The sequence below is a fragment of the Hippopotamus amphibius genome, chromosome 1, assembly GCF_030028045.1.
Source record: "Hippopotamus amphibius kiboko isolate mHipAmp2 chromosome 1, mHipAmp2.hap2, whole genome shotgun sequence".
NCBI lineage: Eukaryota > Metazoa > Chordata > Mammalia > Artiodactyla > Hippopotamidae > Hippopotamus > Hippopotamus amphibius.
The window spans coordinates 220,630,227-220,652,485 of record NC_080186.1 but is presented as its reverse complement, the minus strand read 5'-3'; the positions used below and the strand labels follow the sequence as shown (position 1 = coordinate 220,652,485).

Sequence of the window (22,259 nt, the reverse complement as noted above, 5' to 3'; positions counted from 1 at the left end):
TTTGTGGAAAGAGGCTGGGAGAAAGTGCCTTGGGTGACCTTGTTGGTCTCCTGGGTGATGTTTGGGTATCTGAAGAGGATGAAAAGGTAAACAACACACAGTCTCTTCCCTAAGGGTAATTGTGTCGGGAGACCATATGCAGACTGCTAAAGTGGGGCGTTTTCGCATCCTGGTGAGCTGAGTGGCAGGTGATGTAGTACATATAGTACTGTGTGATATGCCTGAGGTATGTGGGAAGGGAGGCAGAATTCGGAGGGCAACAGGCATCACCAGAGCCTGGGGAAAGTGCTGGAAGGAGGAAAGAGCTATGATGGGAGGGGGCATTTGTTACCTGTGTTCAATATGTGGGAGGAACATGTATGTGCCAGCTGTTGCCGATAAACAAAAGGAATTTAGAATTAAATTAGATATTTGGAAGCGCTCTCCAACTGTGAGTGTTCTGAGATGCCTTAATGCGGCTACAAAGGAGTGAAAATGGGTGCCTTTTCTTTTTTTTTTTTTGGCACACGGGCTTAGTTGCTCCGCGGCATGTGGGATCTTCCTGGAGCTTGCATCGAACCCGTGACCTCTGCATTGGCAGGTGGATTCTTAACCACTGCGCCACCTAGGAAGCCCCTAGGTGCCTTTTCTGATTGGGATTTTATGGAGTGCCTCCTATGTGCCAGGTGCTGTGCTGAGCGCTCTATGTTCATTTTATGTCATCGTTGCAACTCTCTGGGGGAGGTATTTTTATGCCGTTTTGTGGATGTGGAGTCTGGTAGACAGCTTGGTATGTCTAGTGCCCTACAGTGGGTAAGTGTCTGGCTTCAGTGCCTGTGCTTTTTCCTGTACATCACACTCTCTTATTGGCGATCCTAACAAAAAGGCTCAACAGTGATCTTTTGGGGGCTCAGTTATTCCCTGTCTTATTTTGTTGGGTTTCTCCTGAAGTCCTGGACCTGGTGACACGTCCTTGTCTAAGGCCTGGGCTTAGGGTTACCCTGAGGGTTAGCCTCGGGCTCAGGGTTACCCATCTTGGTGATGGAGATATTCCTGTGCCTTCTCTGTAACCACAGTCTTGTTAAATGTCAATTAAAGACACAAGGGTATAAATGAGAACCCATCTCTCTTCCCCATGTTGATGGGGGCCAGTGTTTACCAGGGCATGCAATCAAGCTCGGCAGACCTGCTCTCTCTTTCCTTGATTTTGCTAGTTTATCCTGGAAAGAAAGAGATAACCAGGTCATCTGAGGACCCATTGCAGGAACTGCTGTGAGTGGAAACTAAGGCTGTTGCCTTGTGTACCTTAAAAGAGTTTCATGTTAAGTCAGTTGTCAACATTTTAAAATCAGGAAGTTTCATGTAAAAATCCAAATTTCCATCTATTGAAAAACCAGAAGTTCTACCACTTTCTGTTGCCTTGTATATGGCCCTCTTCGTGTCTTTCCTTACTGGCTCTCTTAGATATCTGAGTTTGCAATGCCAAGGCTAGAACAAAGGTAATTGACCCAAAAACTAGTTCAGTGAATAGGCACCAAGAAGGTCATTTGATCATTGAAAGAGTGAGATACGTCTGGCTTCCACCTGGGGAGCTTTCATTTATTTATTTGTTTATTTCTTTATTTATTTAAATTGTAGTATAGTTGATTTACAGTGTTGTGTTAATTTACTGCTGTACAGCAAACTGATTCAGCCTACGTATATATATATGTGTATGTATATATATATATATTTTTTTAAATATTCTTTTCCATTATGGTTTTTCATAGGATATTGAATATAATAGTTCTCTGTGCCATACAGTAGGACCTTGTGGTTTATCCATTCTGTATATACAGATGGCCAGTAGGTACATGAAAGGATGCTCAACATCACTAATTATTAGAGCAATGTAAATCAAAACCACAATGAGGTGCCTACCTCACACCATTCAAAATGGCCATCATTAAAAAGTCTACGAAAAAACCCCCATATTTCTTACTTCAATAAATGTCTTGCCAAAAAAAGAAAAAAAGGAAACCCAAGTTTGCAAACTAAAAACAAAAAAAAATTCTATGAATAACAAATGCTGGAGGGGGTGTGGAGAAAAGGGAACCCTCCTACACTGTTGGTGGGAATGTAAGGTGGTGCAGCCATTATGGAAAATAGTATGGAGGTTCCTCAGAAAACTAAAAATTGAATTACCATATGATCCAGCGATCCCACTCCTGGGCGTATATCCACATAAAACTATAATTCAAAAAGATGCATGCACCCCTATGTTCATAGCAGCACTATTTGCAATAACTAAGACATGGAAGCAACTTAAATGTCCATTGACAGACGAATGGGGAGCTTTTAAATGGCCCTTGCCGGGCACTACCTCAGGCTGATTGAGTCAGAGTCTGAGGATAGATAGGTATTGCTAGAAAAGCTCCCCAGGGGGTTCTCATCTTCAGCCAAGTTAGGAACCATAAGTAGGGTTAGCCCGTAAGTAGCACCCCAGCCTCAGGTCTCTATGTCAGAGAAATGGGCTTATGAAGTCTTGCATCAAAGTTGCTGTTTTTATCTGTCTTCCAGTACCTCTGGGGTAGCCCCATTCACCTCATCCTGATCTACTCACATGTAATTGGACCCTTTTGACTTTTAGGTGTGCATCTCCAGAGCTGAGATTTTATAGAATTCTGGAGAAAGAGAGAAGATAAGAAAGGAACAAAGAATTATTTCAACATCTTCCTTTGAAATGCTCGAACATCAACACTATCTTAGTGCAAAGATTAAGATTCCTAGGAAACAGGAAACGTTTAGAAGCTACTTGCTCCCTTATGTTCACCCTTGCTTCAGAAATAAAACATAACAATAAAAAAATACAGTAAACTTGACAGTTTTCTTTGAAGTCTTTTTCATCCCCTAAGGAGAAATATCATTAGCAAACACTGGAGGACATTGGTCTCCGTGGGTATCTAGTGGCTACAGTGGGCAAGGCTACAGCTACCGTCCATTGCAACCCTCACTGAAGGGCACTGGGCAAAGGCCATGTCCATCAGCAATGTCTTCATCCAGGGCTACCCTGGCCAAGAGTGCAAATGGCAGAAAGTGACATTTGCATCTGGGTACAGAGCATCACGAATGCCCGTCACTGTGGCTCCGCAGGGTCCCTCCTCATCAGTCAGGCATGGGGAGTTTTGTGTCCTCATAGGCTGAGATCTTTGCTCTCCATCGGCTAAAAAGCCCTAAGGCTTCACCCGTCTACGTGACATTAAGGTCTCTGTCATAACGTGGCCACTCCCAGTTCACATTTGGAAAGTCAGAGCTTGCACTCAGAGACTTAACCTGCCATTTTTGCAGCTTCCAATGGAAAATGACTTGATTTTTCAGGGAGCAAGGGCGATCTTGACCATTAGGGACTTTTACCATATTTTAGAAGTGTTTTAGAATTCAAGTTTTACTTCCTCCTTTTCTTTTGCTCCCTCTTTTTTTTTACCCCCTTAAAAAAAAATCAAGTTGATAAAATAAAATGGAAGGAAGAAATAAATAAAAAAACACTAGTTTTTCGGAGGATTTGGGTCCAACTTCTTTCCCACTTGTCTAGGGACCTGGATTTAGTTACTTAAATTATCAATTTTATCGCCTACAGAGTTGGGAACACAGTATCTACTCAAGGTGAATATAAATAAGTCTTTCTTCAAGGTTTAGTTACTTATATTTTGGGGGATTTTCTCTGTACTGTTGGAAAGCCCCTTGGGATGTGTTCATGACCCTTTAGATCAGGGGGCCATGGAAGTCTTTGCTGAACTGGCAGTGACTTGGCTCTAGTCATCTATACTGGGGAGAGTCTATATAACTATTGAGCTATTCATGTTTTATGAGCAAAATGTATTGGAATCCTGAAAAGACTTGGTCTTGAAGATCTTTGTAGGGCAAAGCCTGCTCCCTGACACCTCACTAGACGATGCAGAGATCCCCTGAGCAGTGCTTCTCAACCAGGTGGTTATATCAGTCAAATTATATCAGAATCACTTGGGACAACTTTTCCAAATGACACTAGCATTCCCTGAAGAAGCCTCAGTTTGGCCAGTACCTTGCCAAGAATGCTTTCCCCTTCTCTGCTCAAACATTCCATCCTTCAAAGCCTAGCTTGTATCATGATCTACCTTTCCAATTGCTCCAGCTTAAAGAGCTTGTCTTCCCTGCACTTCTTATTCACTCATTGTCTAGATGATTTATTTGACAATTCAGTTAGCAGTTGATGGCTAGCTTTTGTTTCAGTTGAATGCAATTTATCTTATATTGCTATTTAATTTTTCACTTATCTCTGTCTAGTAGACATAATACTGATCTGAATTTTAGTTCTGGCTTGACTTCTGACTGTACATCTTAGGCAAGGTATTTAGACTTCTTGGGTTTCGCAGCCCAGTTGTAAAATCCTGCAGTTCTCTTCTTTACTTCACCAATGAAGCCTCAGTTCTTGCACATATCATGTTAATTTTTTTTTGACAGAGCCATTGGAGTGGACAGTTCCCGAACATGGTTCCCAGTGATCCCTGCCTCTTGATAGTCACACCTTTATGTGATCCCCTGCCCTTGAGCGTGGGCAGGACCCAGTGAATAAAATTTCGCAAAAATGATGGGATGTCACTTCTGTGATTAGGTTAGGAGAGACTGGGCCTGCATTTTTGCTGGCATTCTCTCTCAGGCTCTTCGCATGCTCGCTCTGATGGAGAGGGCTAGTTGGAAAGAATTGAGGGTGTCTCCTGGTCAAGAGTCAGCAAGTAACAGAGGCCTCAGTGCAACAGTCTGTGAAGAAGTGAATCTTGCCAACAACCAATTAGTTATCTTAGAAGTGGATGACTGCAACCCAAGTCAGCTTCTTGTGATTGCAGCCTTTTGAGAGACCCTGGGCTGACACCTTGATTGTAGCCCTATAGCAAACCCTGAAGGACCTAGTTAAGCCACACCTGCATTCCTGACCCACAGAAATGGTGAGATAATAAACATGGCTTATTTTAAGCCACTAAGTTTTGGGGTAATTTGTTATGTAGCAATAGATAACTAATATTATCTATGAGATATGTTGATGGATGTGGTAGTCTGTCTACCTGAACTGGTCAGATTAAGCTAAATTATGCTGCAGTAACAAATAACCCCCAAAGCTCAGTGGCTCATATCTACAAAAGTTTATTCCTTGATCACACTGTATGTCCATTGAAGGTTGGTTTTCCTCCCTACAAAACTCTCCATAACCCCATCTGACAGAGCCACTCCTTTTTGGAACATTGTCAATCATTGTGGAAGAGGAAAAAGAGAGCAGGGCCAAGTATGCACTGACTTTTAAAGCTTCCCCATGAAAACAACACATCACACTCTTGCTTAGTAGTTCACCGGCCAAAGTGAGTCACGTGGCCACTTATGAGTTGAACAGGACCCAAAGTGTAATTCTTATCCAGGGTGGGGCACTAAATAGTCATGAACAGGAACACAAAGTATGACATACTATCAGAGGGAGTGGTAGTCACAGACTGCCATGATATACAGAAAAGAAAAGGAATAGCTCACCTGCTCAGATGCATGGAAGTAGACGCCCCAGAGCCTAAGAGAGGAGAGTACTATGAAAGAGCTATCTTTCCCAGAGAAGGGTGAAAAATTAAGGGAATACGGGGCACTGAAGAAAGTTGAGGATTTTTTTTTTTAGCATCTTCATCATCTCCATTGTCACCTCCTTAAGATCCCCCTAAAACAGTGAACTCTCTGGCAAGTGCAGCTTTAAGACATGCCCCTCTGGCACCATTTTTCTAATTGGATTGCCTTGCCTAAAGTCTCTAAGCTTCTTTTATATAGAAATATAAGAACCTTCCTTGTCTATAATCCCATTCATAAAGTTAAACTGGGTTTTCAAACCACTGTCTTCCAGCAATCATTAATAGGAGCGAAAAACTTTGACATGTTACCTTGGGCAAGCTTGCCGTTCTCTGCATTGCAGTCTTCTCAGAGCCCACTCTAATCTCCCCTTCCTGGGTAATATGCGCAGTCCCCATGGACATCCTGCAAATGTTGGAGGAGCTTAAGGAATGATTGCTAGCCCTTGCCAGGCTGGCTTTAGAGAGGCAGCTTGATGGGAAGAACAGAGACCTGAATGTCAATATATCTAGCTTGCAGAGCAGGAGGCGTGGGGTCTGACTTAGCTAGTAAGCCAAGACAAAGTGATGAATCTACTGTTAAAATCAGAACCAGGTTGAACTTCTGTTGATGTGCAGTAGAGAAACGTCAGGGCCAGAGATCTTCTAAAAAGTAGAGGAGAAACTTGTTGAAAATTTTTCTTCCTATAAAATATGCTTTTGCCCTCAGGCCCTGCCTCTTTGGATCACGCCAGCTGGTCTTGTGTTTCTCCTGAGGTTATAGTTTATGTCAAAAGAAATAGACTTCACTTCAATGAGTTCTGAAGGAGGCACAGAAGAGTCCCAGAACTGTGGTTCTTACAGTGACCTTAGATGCCATCTAAGCCAAACCCCTGCCCAGCGCAGGAGTCACTTCTTCATGTCTCTGTGGTTTGGAGATTGGTGATCAGGGCCAGTTTTTAAACTTCCCAAGAATTTTTTTAGGACGGATCCTATTCCAGTTTTCTTTTCATTTTGCACCATGGAGAGTATGAGAGGAAAGCAATGAAGTAGAAGTCTATAAGAAGAGCATGGAGACAATATCCTTCTTCCTAGTGACACAGCAAGTTTTGCACTTGAGAAAATTTTTCCATTTTGTAACTGAAATGCCCAGAGTTGTCAGAGGAAATGTTGCGAGAGGCCACAGTCTGAACCTCAGAAATCCTACTTCTGAAACTGACTACTGTGAAACATTTTTACTGCCTCTGCTACATTTTTTCCCCTCATACAAGGGTGATAACAGTGTTTCTGGATAGTAAATTGGTAGTACTTTTAAGCTGCTTGGATGAATCTATTCTGTAGTAGATTATATGCTTTATTGGATGGTCATCTTTTTAGTGTCTAAAGGTAATCTTTCATAGCAACTAATGTTCCCCTCCTCATCTGTGTGTCAGGCACCATGCTACATGCTGAGAATATACAGGTGATTTGATATATTCTCTGCCCTCAAAGATCTTGTCTAGTAAGTGAGATAGACATAGGATAATATGATGTAATGTAGGTTAGGTGTTTTAATTAGTACATGTACAAAGCTCTATGGAAACAAAAGCAAGGCAAACCTCGTGGTGTGATGGAGCAGTGGATGAGGAAGGCTTCAGATAGGATGTATTGTATTTTTTAAAATTAATTAATTAATTAATTTAGTGGCTGTGTTGGGTGTTCATTGCTGCACACGTGCTTTCTGTGGTTGCGGCAAGCGGGGGCTACTCTTCACTGTGGTGCGCCTTTGGTTCCTCAGTGTGGTGGCTTCTCTTTTTTGCGGAGCATGGACTCTAAAGCGCTCAGGTTTCAGTAGTTGCAGCACACAGGCTCAATAGTTGTGGCTCATGGGCTCTAGAGCTCAGTCTCAATAGTTGTGGTGCACAGGCTTAGTTGCTCCACGGCATGTGGAATCTTCCTGGACCAGGGCTCCTGCGTTGGCAGGCAGAGTTGTAACCACTGTGCCACCTAGAAAGTCCCTGTACTGTACCTTGCAGCATGAGATTTTTGGATGTTCAAAATGTGGTTCATAGGGAAGGACATGGACAGAGGCAGAGGTACAAACATGCAGAGAACATGTGGTAGTCATCAATGCATTCTAGGTACCTGGTAACACTGCGCTTCTTATTTTGTCCCTTTTACTTTGGCGAAGCCATGTGACTAGTTCAGGATAGTGAGTTGGAAACAAAAGTGAAATATCACTTCTGGGCCAAAGCTTTTAATAAGTTGTTCAAGACTGTCTAGAGCTCTTTTTTCCCTCTGGCACACAGCCAGCACCATCAGACTGGTGACTGTCCTGTCATCCTGGGTCCTTGCATGACCGTGATGAACACACCACCCCATCAACCTCTGATGCACATGTGACATGAGTGAGAAATATACCTGCTTTTTTCAGGTCACTGAGATTTTTGATTTTGTTGTTTAGCATAACCTAGTCTATTTCTCTAATTCAGTGAAAAATTAAGAAATAAGTATGGTGTGCCTGCAAAATAACATACAAGATATCTGATGGGACTTGTTGGGAATGGAGAAAAATGAGATTGGAAATATGGGCCAGGACCAAATTATGATAAACTTCGACACCATTGCTGTGGAGTTAACTAGAAACTATAGGCAATGAGCAGCCATTGAAGGATTCAGACTGCTCACTATTAAGTCATAGAGTTCATCTCTTGGGGCATCCTAGTCTACTGCTTTAGTGCTAACCGTATACTTCCTGTAAGCTTCAGAGATTTGGATTCAGAAGAGTTAGAGGAGAAGATGGGATAGATGTGGCACAGGAAGTGTGGGCCAGGTGTACACTCCATCTGCTGCACTCCGGGTGTGCTGTGCAAAAGAAATCAGAGAAAGATTGCTTTGTGGGACAAGTATCTCTTCATCAGTGATTCCTCCCTATATCCTACTTTTCTTTCTTTTTAAAAAAATTTTTGTTATTTTTTGGGAGACTTTAAAGAAGATAGTTATTTATTTAGGCTGCACCGGGTCTTATTTGTGGCACGTGGGTCTTCATTGTGGCACGTGGGATATTTTGTTGCGGCATGTGGGATCTTTCAGTTGCAACATGTGGACCTCTTAGTTGTGGCATGTGGACTTCTTGGTTATGGAAAGCAGATTCTTAGTTGCAGCATTCGAATTTTTAGTCGCAGCATTTGAACTCTTAGTTGCAGCGTGCATGCAGGATCTATGCCTCCGACCAGGGATCGAACCTGGGCTTTCTGAATCAGGAGCATGGGGTCTTACACTGGACCACCAGGGAAGTCCCAATCCTACTTTCCTTAAGCTAGATCTTTCGGGTTGAAAAGCTTGCTTTTAGTGTTAGTATTTAAAAAATTGAGTTATTTGGGTTCACCTATTCGCCTGCTTTCCTGTTCACTGGATCCGAAATTGGAACAATTTATTGCTGCTTTGGATTTTCTTTTTCTGCTCTACAGTTCCTTTTTAGTCTTGTTTCCCATTACACGTTGCCGCCTCTCACATTCTCCATGTAGCCTACTCACCAGCAAAGCAGATCAGCCAGTGTTCCCTGAGCTGTCCTTGTCTCTGTGATCTCATTTACACAGCCAGCTTGCACCCGAGGCTCTAGAGTGGGATGTTTGGTATCACTGAATTTCTGCCCACCCTCTAGAACCCATTCTTATGCCATTTTCTTATCTTTAGAGGGAAATCTCTGAATATTCTGGGCTTCTCTTTCTCTATTAGGACCCTAACTTCACTATGGGTACTGGTGGGCATGACCAGACCCAAAGATCAAGGGCCAGCATTTGTCTTGGTTATCTTAGCAGTCCTCCTCGTACTCAGCAGTGCTGTGAACATATTGGCATTCATATTTTCAAAGATGCAAAACCTTGAAATTGAAAGCCTTTTAATTGAAAGCGTAAGAAAATTAATGGAAAGCTTTGTCTAATTTCCCCTGCTTTATTCCTTCGGAGGCTGTCTGTAGAGCACATATTCTTCCCTACTGCATCTCCAACACCTCCCAGTTTAGCACCAACACCAAATGTCCTTCTCTGAAAGATTATTTTCTTTCAGATAGCGATGAAGATGTTTAGTCAGAACAGAGTGAACATCAGTTCCTTTGGAAGGAAGGCTATAGACTGAAAGTCAGTAAACAGAAGATGAGTGCCAGTGGAAAGTAATCTCTCTTCTGGAGGCAGGGAGGGTGAAGAGCAGACAATGTAGAAGTGGAAGTGTGCCACCTGAGAGATTATAAATGTGTGCCAAAGAAAACAGAGTGATGTTTAACTTGGGGGGGGGGGGGCGTGGGCGTGGAGGAGGTGCAGCAAACACAGGTAAACAGAAACAATCTTAAATACAAATATTTAAGAATTGAAGATGTTAATGAAACTGAGGAATTTTTACTGTTGGATAAGACTTGGTTGGGGGGAATGGAGAGGGGGGTTAATGGACAACCAAGTAGTCTGACATTTGAGCAGTATGACAATTCAAAAGGCCAGCGTTATTGTGGGCCATATAGAAAAAGAAATGATTCAAAATTTGAAAGAAGGAGGCTGAGGGAAGTACTGGAGTTTGGTGTCTGATTCTTCGTGATCTTCTCATTATTTAAAATTTTAGGGCTCTGGAGTTATCGTTTAGTAATATTGACCAGCCCCTATATTTTAAGGGCTTTTAGACCAGAACCAGACTGTCTTCCCTTGCCAAGTCACAAATCAATTAATGGGTTATATTTTATAGTGAAAGTTTTAGAGCTCCAAGAGATAGACATCAGTCAGAAGAGATTTTCCCAATCTTTTAAATTCAGATAGCCATAGATTATAAGTAGATCTTACTGGCACTAGTTTCTCAGCTCTCTGCTAATGAGATTTCTCTTCTTGAGCTATTTCAAAGAGCAGAACTGGAGACCTACTCTATCTTAGGAGGAGTGGTTAAGAGAGATTTGTCTACAGTAAATCTCCATAGATACATCCTGGTCATTGCTTCTCTTTTGAGAGGTGACTTGACTCCTATTTCTGTATCTGAGATGAGAAGTAGCGATTAAATCCAATTATAACTTTTCTTTACTTGCTTGGGGGTATAAAAGGTGGGCTTTTCTTTTTTTTCTAATGGAGTCATTATAAAGTAGCAAGAATATATAAATTCTCCTGCCAGGGTGTGGTGTACAGACTGTAGAACATCTCATACTTTTGTGCCCTCCCTTGTTATAACTTACATAAGTTATCTTTGGGAATAAAATGGTCTAAATCTTACTGTACCATATGATTCCTAAAGACAGGTTATCAAGTCATTCTGTTCATAGATGGAAAAAAGCATTGCAGCATATAAATGACCAAGATATCCATGTATTGCTTCACAGGATTGTCCAAGGGCCCCTGTCCCAACCCCTCAACTAAATGTGGTGTCCTCATTACATGAAGAGGATAGCACCAACTCAGCATCAGCAGGATTGAACTTTGAGCTATTTTTCTAATTGGCATTGCACAAAGGAAAAGCTTTTGTTCATGTCTGAATAGATCACAGTTTGAGAGAAAGAATTACATTGGGAATATCCCCGTCTTTACAGAAGGATGGGCTAAAATCTTATTTGGGACTATTTTTCTTCTAAAGCTTGGAATACTTTTATCACTGGAGATGGGTTTTGCAATGAGTGCCAATATGTGTCTGTAAAGTTTGAATGGCAATGTGTGTTGCTACTGAAGTTTTATTGTATAGAATTGCAAGGTGTGTGTGAAAGGCAGAGCTATGGGAGGTGTTAGATTAATTTTCAAGTTGCATTTATCCCAAAGGGAAGTATTTTGATGCTGTTAATATGTGTGCTACTTACTACAGGAGATATTACTTCTTTTTTTCTTTTGAGATATTGCTTCTTGAATTGCTTCCCAGTGTGCATTTGAATAACAATTACTTGATAAATGAAATAACCAGACACATATTATGTATTAATTATCCCAATGACACAAAGTATCTGCTAAACAATAAATCTGTGGGAGAATAAATTAGTGGTTACTTTAGCTGGGGTGGTCAAGGACATTTAAACTGAGATTTTAATGACAGGAAATAGTCAATCATTTGGTGATGAAGGAAGACCTTTCTAGACAAGGTAAGTGTAAAGGCCTCAAAGTGGGGATGAGCTTGGCCTGTTAGAGGACCAAAAAGAAGGCTACTGAGGTTGGAGTGGTGGGGGCAGAATGGGTAGGACATGAGGTTGGAGAGGGGTATAGATCATGTAGTATTTTATAAGTCAGGATAAGGAATTTAGATTCAGTGCTTAGTATGGGAAGTAATGGGAAGCCATTAATGTATTTTAAGGGGAAAAACATTCTGGCTGGGGGTGACTTAGGGATTAGAGGAAAGCAAGAGAAGGTGAGGTGGGAGTTGGAGGTAGGCAAGAAGTAGGTTGGGGCAGCTGTCCAGGACTGGGGTGGTAGTAATGGGGATGGATGAGAGTGGATGGATTCAGGAGCAGTTGAGAAAAAGAGGGTGCAGTGAGAGAAGAAACCAGGTGGGCAGACAGGTGGGATAAGCCTCTAGGTCTAAGTGGGAAAATATTGCCTCTCCTACAGTAATCTTCATTTTCATTCAGGCGGTAGGGACTCCAACCTTTGAAAAAAAAGTATCTTCACATGTCACTGAGGACCTGGCTCACTACTGACTTTTTTTTTTTAATTTATTTATTTGGTTGCGCTGGGTCTTAGTTGCAGCTTGCGGCCTCCTTAGTTGCATCTTGTGGGCTCCTTAGTTGCAGCTCACCTGCTCCTTAGTTGTGGCATGCGAACTCTTAGTTGCAGCATGCATGTGTGATCTAGTTCCCCGACCAGGGATTGAACCCGGGCCCCCTGCACTGAGAGATCTGAGTCTTAACCACAGTACCACCAGGGAAGTCCGCCACTACTGACTTTTAATCTTTGGAGATATTTCCATAATCAGGAAGTTGCCTTTTTTCTACCTTCTTTGCTTTCTTTCTAGTCAGGCTTCTTAGATATCAGGGGTGGGCAGTGGGTAGGAGGAGTTTTGAGGATGGTTGAATGTGCCCTGAGGAAAAGCTGAGACACTGCACACAGCCACTTGTCCGGTCAGTCTCAAAGTTCAAAGGAGAGGCTTGGTGCGAATTGGGCTAAGGACCAGGAGTTTTGCAGACCTAATCTATCATTCCATTCTCCTGAAAACATTATGAAGTACATTTTAAAATTCCAGTTTTACAAAGAATAAGGTGAGGCTCAGATATGTTCTTTATTTTGCCCAGAGTCACACAGCTTGTAAGTGGTAGAGCCAGGACTGAAACCAGAATCTGGCTCTACACTCTCCACACTGCCACTGAACTGGGGTTAGTCTGTTTTCCATTTTTTCTCATTATGACACAGACTCCATCAAAGAACCCCGCAGGAGGAGGGACATGATTTCGCTTTCTTTTATGTACTATATTTGCCTCCCCTCCACCACAGTGCCTAGTAAGGTGCTCAGCAAACATGCCCACCTGGAGGCAAGGCCACCTTTTTGCTGCCGCAGATGGGGCTGGGGTAAGAAGCAAGGCAGTGCTGTGAGGTGGATCTAGCAGCTGCCGAGGCTGCTAGGTGATGGGGAACGACTCATCTGTCTGTGCCTTGACTCGAAGGCATTTTCCATTTCCTCATCCCCTCCCATCTCCATCCCTCACCTCTTGCCCCTTGACTTCAGCTCAGGCCCCTCGGGGAGCGTCCCTTGCCGCGGGGCTGACAGCCCTTGGGGGCGCGGGGTCCCTGTTCTCCGCGCTCTTGCCCATCTGTGCGCAGAGCCTCGTTCCGGGGCGCCTGGAGCCCGGCGGGCATTGACGTCAAGCGGCGGCGAGGCGCTGCCTGCAGACGGTTGACCCGGACCCTCCTCCACACCCCCTTCCTTTATCGCCCCCTCCTTCTTCCCTGCGCCCCGGCTCAGGCTCGCTATAAAAGGCGGGAGCGCGGGGCGCCCCAGCCGCGCCGAGTTTCAGCACCATGGAGAGCCCCCGCCTGCGGCTGCTGCCCCTCCTGGGTGCCGCCCTGCTGCTGCTGCTGCCTCTGCTGGGCGCCCTGGCCCAGGAGGACGCCGAGCTCCAGCCGCGAGCCCTGGATATCTACTCCGCCGTGGAGGATGCCTCCCACGAGAAGGAGCTGGTCGGTATCCCCCTCGCCCCAGACTCCCCTGGGCTGCCGCGAGGTTCCTTCCTTTGTAGGCGTCCTTCCTCTCTCCCTGCCTCCCCACCCCCATTCCTAAGTCAGGGTCCGGGGAGGTGGGCGCAAATCCCGGCTCCCGAAGAACGTCTTGAGCCCCCGGGCTCCAGACAGTGTGGAGGCGAATCCTTGATCCCGGCTCGTCAGAGCAACAGGAGTCTCCGCGGCTCCTGGATCTGCGGTCAGTACGTGGGACAGCGCTCGCTAAGTTTCCATCCCTTGAACATCTCTCTCTGTCTGGGGAGTCCAGGGGTGGAGTGTGTGCGGTTCCGGGGTTCCTTATGACTAGGGCTGGAAGTGAGCACCTGGGCTGGGCGCACAGCCAAGGCGGCAACTTGGGGCTCCGGGGGCGGTGTGTTGCAGATCGAAGCGCTGCAGGAAGTTCTGAAGAAGCTCAAGAGTAAACGTATTCCGATTTATGAGAAGAAGTATGGCCAAGTCCCCATGGTAAGGCTTTGGGGTCTCCCCTCCCCATGCTTTCCCGAGAGGAAATACACCACCTGGAGTCTTATACACGACCTTCTCCCCAGGATGTGGCTAATAATTCAGATAATGTATTTGCAGAATTCCGTGGGCTCCTCTTTGTTTTCACTGTCAGCCCTTGCCCCGTAGTCTCTGAGGTTAAAGAGTAAGTAGATTGGCCATTTCAGAGGATCGAACAGCTTTTATCAGGAATCAGCCCTTGCGTTTCTGTGGAAAGCAGTATGTCCTGAAAATGTGCTTTTTTCACCTCACAAAGAATTCTCTGAGTTGGATGAGCCCTTAAATCCAGTCAGCTCTTGTTCCTCTAATTTTCTTCCTGCCTTCCGGACCACTACTAGTTTTTAAAAACCTAAGTTCTAGGGTCAAAACTCTTGATTCAAGCCTGGTTATCTTCCTTGAAGAACACACAGACACACACACACACACACACATTTTGATCTTTCCTCTTGGGATGAGAAGGTGGACACAGGGAGCAGGGGTTGTGAGAATATATAGGTCTATTGTTTATTTCTAAGATAAAAATATGTGGTTGGTTTTTTTTTTTCTTTTGGATGAGCAATTAGAGGAACAAGGAAATGTAACTTCCCCACAAAAAGTAGAAGAAAGTAGAAGGGGTTCAGTAATTTAAATTTCTTTCTCTTTATGTTCTCTCATTGAAATTATAAGCCCAAGGCTCTCCTCGTTTCAGGCCTGACTATACTTAGACCCATGGTGATGGTGGTAGGCTCATCTTCCTCTCATGAGGCAGACTTTGTGTTGATGGGGAGATGTGCCTGCTGGGAGCATGGGTACGCTTGTGCGGGATGACTACACATTGTGTTGTTTGCAGTGTGACGCGGGAGAGCAGTGTGCCGTGCGAAAAGGAGCTAGGATTGGGAAGCTGTGCGACTGTCCCCGAGGAACCTCCTGCAATTCCTTCCTCCTGAAGTGCTTATGAGGCATCCACCCTTCTCCATAAGTTCCCCCCACCCCCACTTTCCCCAGAGGACCACACCTTCATCCCTGGTGTGTTGCTTTAGCAACAAAGTTTGCATCTCCCTCTGAGGAAAAGGGGGCTCTTTTCCTGCTGTTTCCAAATAAAAGAACGCATTAGATGTTACTGTGTGAAGGGTAATGCCTTGTATGGTGTTGATACATGTGCAAAGTATTCTATTCTTATTTTACCTGTCTGACAAGCTTTTAAAAGTGGATATTGAAGTAGAGAAGGAGAACTTCGCTTTGAAAATCGTATTTTTGTAGGTGGTATGACAGGATGAAAATTAGATCAGGTAAATCTTGGTAGATGACATCACAACCTGGAAAATAAACCACCCCAAGCATCACACATTGAAGCATGTACAAATTATACCTAATAAAGTGTTTTCCATAATTGCGCATAGTGTATTGTTGTTTCTGCATAAGTAATTTAAGTAGGAACGGTGGAGTAATCATGCTGTTGTTTTCAAGGAGAAATATTTTTAAAATAGCAGTCTATTGGGAGAACAGCACTGTGGCTCCAAGGAGTTTTCATCATTAATTAGGAGTTTGCCACAAGCTTTGGTACACTATTTTTCTTTGATTGTGATGGTTCGGGGTGTGTGTGTGTGTGTGTGTGTGTGAGAGAGAGAGAGAGAGAGAGTTGAAATGAAGATGGTTGCAGTTGAGTTGATATATTTTGTTTATTAAAACCTGTAGCTAGAACACTTAATTTTAACATGGAAACCAATACAAGAGAAATTGTTTCAGACTTTAGCCACATTAAAAGCAATTTGAAATATTAGGACATTTGTTTCGACAACTCCTTTATTAGAATATATGCATTGGTAAAAAAGTGGACTGTTTCCCGGTTGTTGTTTGTCCAAAGGAAGGTAAATAGCTATTTCCGGTGCTCTAAGTGTGTGAGACCCAATCATTCCCACCATTTAATACACAATCTTGGAAATATTCTCAGTTCAAAGGAAAAACAGTCATTTCAGTAAACAGTTTTGAGAGGAACAAGTGAAAATCAATGGGGGCAGTTTCAACTCAAGAAATACAAAAATCTTAAATATAAGGTTTAGGAGTCTTTAAGTGTTTCTGAGTGCTTACCTGAGGTCACATTTCTGGGGATTTAAACCAAACTAAGTAACATTTAGGAAGTAACGTCATGAAAGGAACAGATGCTTCTTCCTAATGCAAACTCAGGAGGCACCTGCATAGTGGTAGAATTTAAAAATAAAATCCCTCCACTGATTCTTGGGGACCTAGAGTATGCTGTTAAAAAATATTCTCATACGCAATTGCCCTTTGCAGTGTTCTTATTATTACTGTTAGCATGGCTGGTCTTCCTAATAACCTTGCAAGATACCATTATCATTTCCCACCCCTAAAGAAGAAAACAGACACCAAGAGAGAAGATAGAACTAGCTCAAGTTACTCAATCCTAAGTCATGATTTCAGCTCTAATTTCTCTGACTCTGAAGATGTGTCTTTTCTCTCCATGTAACTCTGGGCAATCGAACAGGCTGTATGGATGCCTCAATTCCCCAGGAAGCACTTCTTTCTTTAACAGAAATTAGCTCATTGGGGTGCCAGCGTATTTTGCCGGGGTCACATTTCCATTTGAATTCCAGGCTTTAGTTGTGATTGAAATGGGTTGCATTTTAATCTTTAAAAACTGAAAAGAGTTATTTAATAGTCCACTGCTTTTCCAGAAAGCATTTCAGTTGAAATTCTAACCTTCTTCATGTAACTTAACTCTTCCCATTCGTGTCAGTCCTAAATAAATAAGATGAGGAAATTGCTTTAATAATTGATTAGTGCATAGGTAGGACCCTCAGGGATAGATAGCACCCCAACTCTGCCTCCTATTTCACCCTGGAATGTTTCCCCCCAAAGCAAGAAGTGTTGGAGGAATTTGTAGTTCAAAGAAAAGAATAAAAATATTGCTCTAAATCCCTTTAACTTTCCCCCTCACCCCTACCCCTACTATATCATCCCTCCTTTCTTGTTTAATACAACTAAAGGGTATGGACTTATGGGGGATTGATGATGGAGAATCTGTGGGCTGGGTATGAAAAGGTTTTTTAAGTTCATAGTAGTACTAGCATTTTACATGAACGATGGCAACATGTAATCGTAAGTGGCTTGTTAGAAGTAACTTTTCCTTCTCATTTTATCAGTATTAGCATTCCTCTTCAAATAGAGTGTCTTAATATGCTTAATGATGGAAGGTCCCTGTGGTAGAGGAAAAGAATGTTAAAGATCAAGAAAGTTTAAATGAGAAAAGTTGTCGCCTGTATGGAGGCGTCCATGTATGTGCTCTAGAGACCTTCTGTGATTGGCTGAAAGGTCAGGGCTCTGAGAGTTGACCAGCTGCTCCATCCGAAGATCTGGAGACTAACATTACAAGGCATAAAATGGAGCAGTGGTTCTCACAGGGGCCTGGAGATGATGTGTGAGGATTACTGGAGGACTCTTCTCAATTGCACGCAACCATTCCCCTTCCCACGGTGATTACGGATCCTACACCCCTCCCTCTATGCCGGAATCTGGAGGGCTATGAGGGACACACAGCCTATCTGTGTACCTACACCCTCTTCCAGTCCCCAGAACGGCACACCTGACTCTAGGTAGGGACAAAGATTCTCTCCTTGACCAAATTTTAGTCATGCTCCTGAACCTTGTCCTAGACCCATCTGTGTACTTCCTTGTAAAATATAGTATTAGCAAGAATCCTGCTAAGTCAGTTTATCAAGAATTCCCCACCCTGGACATCCGATCACTCTCCAAATATGATTAAGTTCCTTACCCTCCCCCCCTCCCCCCAGGTGATGTCTGATCACCCTGGCCCGCCTTCAGCAAAGCTCCTCTTTGATCCTGTTAGCCAGATCTCCCCTTTTACCTCTTAATAACTTTCCATTCATAGACCCCACCTTGCCCCTTGGCCATAAATTACTACTTGCCCATGCTGTGTTTGGAATTGAGCCCAGTTCTATACTGAGGTCTCTTTTCTGTTATTGCAGCAGTCCTGAATAAAATCTGTTTTTCTGGCTTTAACTACTGTCTAGCTATAGTTTCTCTTTGCCAGTTGAAGTGTAGTTAGGGAAGGGGGTTTAGGATTGTTTAGTTTAAATAAAATCCTCAGGTGGCTCTGCTCAGCTTTCTGTTCTAGAACCACTGCAATGCTGAGCTAGTTTTTAATATAATTCATTAATTCCACACTTTTTTGGAGTACTTTCCATGTGCTAGGTACTGAGAACATAATGGTAAGTAAGATAGACATAATTCTTCTTCTCACAGAGTTTGTAGTCTAGTGGTTGATTGTCTAGTGGTGAGAAAAATTAGTAAGAAACAAACAAAAGAATTACAAGCCATAAGAAATTCTATGAAGGACATTGTGATATCAAATGAGTGATCAGGAAAGGTGACATTTGAGCTGAGAGTTGAAGGATAAGGAGCCAGTCATGGCAAAGACAGAGTGGTTGGAAGGAGAAGAATGGACAAGGGCTTCAGGTAGAGTGTATGACAAGTTCAAAGGCAGGATAGATGTCCATGTGCTTGAGGAACTGAAAGAAGACCAAAGACCCTTAGCCGGTGAATACCACATGAGGAGAGGCGCAAATGGCTACCCCTGTAAATAGTTCCTTGGGCCTCCCAGTTGCCTTGATCAGGTGCCAGGTGAAATTAACAGATGTTCGTAGGTTAGGAATATTTCATGGGAAAGTAGGACTGGAGTAAGGAGGGTAGTGGTCCTGGCATCAACTTTCAATCTTCTTTGTCTCAGTGATGGGTGAATATAATTCTCTCTTGCCTGGCTAATGTGTGTTTATGGTTTGTTTCCTTTACCCTCCTAAGTATGGATGTACTTTTCAGGGTATCTAATCTTGAGGGTCTATCAGCAAAATTATTTTGGCTTGAAAATAGTTTATGTAAATATTTCTAGCTGGTGTTCCCCACACTGTTAAGAAGAAGAATCAGCAGAAAGGAGGAAGTTAAAAATTTAAAAGAAAGAGGAGATAATTGATGAAGTGAGGCTCTTGTCACAGATGAGGGGATGGGATTCAGAGCCAGGAAAAAGATTCATTTGAAGGAGGAGTGAGAAGGTGGGAGAACATGGTATGTACAGATGCAGGTGACTTTGTAGGTGTGTTGGCAGGAAGTTGGGGTGGTTATTTTATGGCTTCTGTTTTCCAAAGGAAGTAGGATATAACGTCATCTGCTGAGGAAGAGATGAAGCAAATTGTCCATTCAAAAATACACAATATAGACATTGATGATAGCCAGGTCTCTGTCATAAGGTTAGAGATTCACCATAAGACATGATACGTCTAATACTAGACAGAGAAAAATGAATTTAGAAGTCATAAGAGATGAATTATCAAGGCTTGTAGACAAAGTGGTATTTGAACATTCTTTGAGGAATGTGTAATATTTCAAAAGATGAAGCTTGGGAAAATTTGTTTACAGTGTGGCAAGTAGTGTGAATGAAAGTACACAGGGAAAAGAGAATGTAGTTGGAAATAACTTTAGCGCTGAGTCCGTGTGGTGTAAAGTGGTGAAGGCGGCAAGGGCGGCTCAGGTTGTGGGGTAAAGGGCCAAGGCTTTATTCTTGGTAGCAGAAAGATATGACCAGGGCTGTGTTTTAGAAAGCTCTCTGATAGCACACTAAAGGAGGGACCAGGGAGGGAGACACGGGCACGGAAAGAACAGGCAGGAGGATATTGCAGTAGTCCAGAAAGGAAGTGATGAGGGCTTGGATGGATAACTGCGGCAAGGATGGGCAAGAGTGACAAAGAAGACATCGTTCAGGAAAAGTCTGAAGCAGTAGTTTCCCAAAACTCTTCTGTTTGTAATGGTGTTTTCTTCATCTTCTGTGGTAAAATGATGTCAAGGTGGGGATACCAGAGCTAGATATATGCAATTTCTAATTGTTTTCATTCAAAGTTTAGCATACTTGCATTTAAAAAGTCAGATTTGTTTAGGTATGATGTATATATAATAAAATTCATCCTTTTGAAATGTACATTCCCTATATTTTCAGTGTTAAAGTGTTCTTTCTTTTATGAAGTGATAGTGGAAATAGATGTTTTTTTCCTAATGTTGCCATTAACATAACAAAATTTGGCATCTCTATTTTCAGATGCCAGAATTTGGTAGGCAATTTGATTGGTCTAGAAAATCTGGAAATCTGGAAGTCATTGAACTCCTGGAGACTTATGAGATGAGGAATCTGAAAGGCTGGGAGGATGGTAGATGCCAGAGAAAGGAAACATGGACAGAGATGCTTGAGGGGCAGAAGACTTAGGTTTTGAATCTCTGAGGAATCTGGAGCTTCTCTAGATTTGCTCTAGTGTCCAGTTCAGATGTGGTAAGCACAGGGCAGCACTGACATCTAAGACTCCCCTTCCAGTTGAGATATTGTTGGAGACCAGTCACCAGGTGGGGACCAAATTCTACTTTATTTGATCATATCTAATATTCTATGTTTGAGCAACTGGGAAATAAAGCAAATATGCTTCAGTCCAAATTGGTTTTGACTTTACTTGAACTACAGCCTTTAACAAGAAAGAATAAACCTAAAATTTCCTCAATTTAAGTTTGCATTTTAAAATAACTGATAATTTTCTATGTATAAGTTTTGAACTTCTTAGGTTTTAGAATTTTTTCAGGTTTTAGATTTATTATTTGGTATCTTTTTGTTGCTTGTTTGTATGCTTTTTAATTATATTATATTTCATAATTGGTTTATTAGTGTATAGGAATGTTATATACAATGTTTATATACTGATGAGATCCTGTAATGTCCTGAACTTTCCCATTAGTTAGTTTTAAATATTTTTTATATGTTCTGTTGAATTTTCTATACAGACAATCATGTTATCTGAAAATAAGGATAGTTTTCGCTTCCTTTCTAATTCTTTTACTTACTGTTTTAATACATTGACTGGTCTGTCAGTGTATTGTCAGTGGTAAAGAGATGATAGCAGGCATTCTTATTTATGCTTGATTTCAGTGACAATGCTTCTTAAGTTTAACAGGAAATGTGTGTGTATTAAAAAAACAAGTACCCTTTCTTAGATTGAGGAATTTTACTTTTATTCCTGGTTTGATAAGCTTTTTTTTCTCTAAATATAAATAAGTATTCAGTTTCAAAGAATTTTTTTCTGCATTTATTGAAATAATCATTTTCTCTTACCTAATCTATTAATATTTCATTTAACCTTTTAATAATCTGACTTAATCTACATCCTAGAGAAGTAGTCAGCCTCTAGCAGACTCTGTGGATACATGCTAGTTTTTGAGCAATCTTGGTGGAGTTCTAAGGTAGAAAGATCAGGGCTGGGAACTAAGATTCTGCCATGTCCTACAGCCATAGCCCTTGATCCTGCCAGGTGAGCGGCTAATGCTTCTCACAGCCCGAGGGCATGGATCCCTTTCTGAGAGGCTACAATCTGATTCTTTCTATACCCTGGGCAGGCAGTGGACAACCGCATACCTGTTCCTGCTCTTGTTCCCATCACAAGTTTCCCCCAACAGTGCTGTTCTAGACCTGCTGTTTGTGCTGCCTGGTCTTTCAGCTTGTCTGCTTGACGTGTTGAATTTTTTTTAAGCTCTTTATTGGAATATAATTGCTTTACACTGTTGTGCCAGTTTTTGCTGTACAACAAAGTGAATCAGCTGTATTTGTACATATATCCCCATATCCCCACCCTCCCGCGACCCCTTCCCACCGTCCCTATCCCAGCCCTCTAAGTCATCACCCAGCATCGAGTTGATCTCCCTGTGTTACGAAGCAGCTTCCCACTAGCTATCTATGTTACATTTGGTAGTGTATATACGTCATTGCTATAGATTTTCTTCTTTCACTTTACCTACATTTCCAGGTTTTCCTCCTGTCACTGCCACTCCTATAACTACTCCTTTTCTGTCTCCTCATAGCGGCTCTATTGCGATGTGTAGCAGAATCTTAAACTCATAACTGTACCTGTATCTTCTATTCTCTTTTAAAATAATCTGGTATTTTAGATCCAGGTTTTTAACATTTAAGTTTTTCTATATTTTTACCTTAGGAGTAATATGTTAACAT

General features: G+C 42.5%; 1 protein-coding gene across 1 annotated transcript; it reads left to right on the top strand.

Annotated features, from left to right (window-relative positions):
* Window positions 1–13,501: 13,501 nt before the first annotated feature.
* Window positions 13,502–15,583, top strand: CARTPT (CART prepropeptide). Its single transcript, XM_057710280.1, has 3 exons — window positions 13,502–13,672; window positions 14,093–14,176; window positions 15,042–15,583. The coding sequence occupies exons 1-3, from the start codon at window positions 13,514–13,516 to the stop codon at window positions 15,147–15,149; spliced, it is 351 nt and encodes a 116-aa protein (XP_057566263.1). The 5' UTR covers window positions 13,502–13,513; the 3' UTR covers window positions 15,150–15,583.
* Window positions 15,584–22,259: the final 6,676 nt, after the last annotated feature.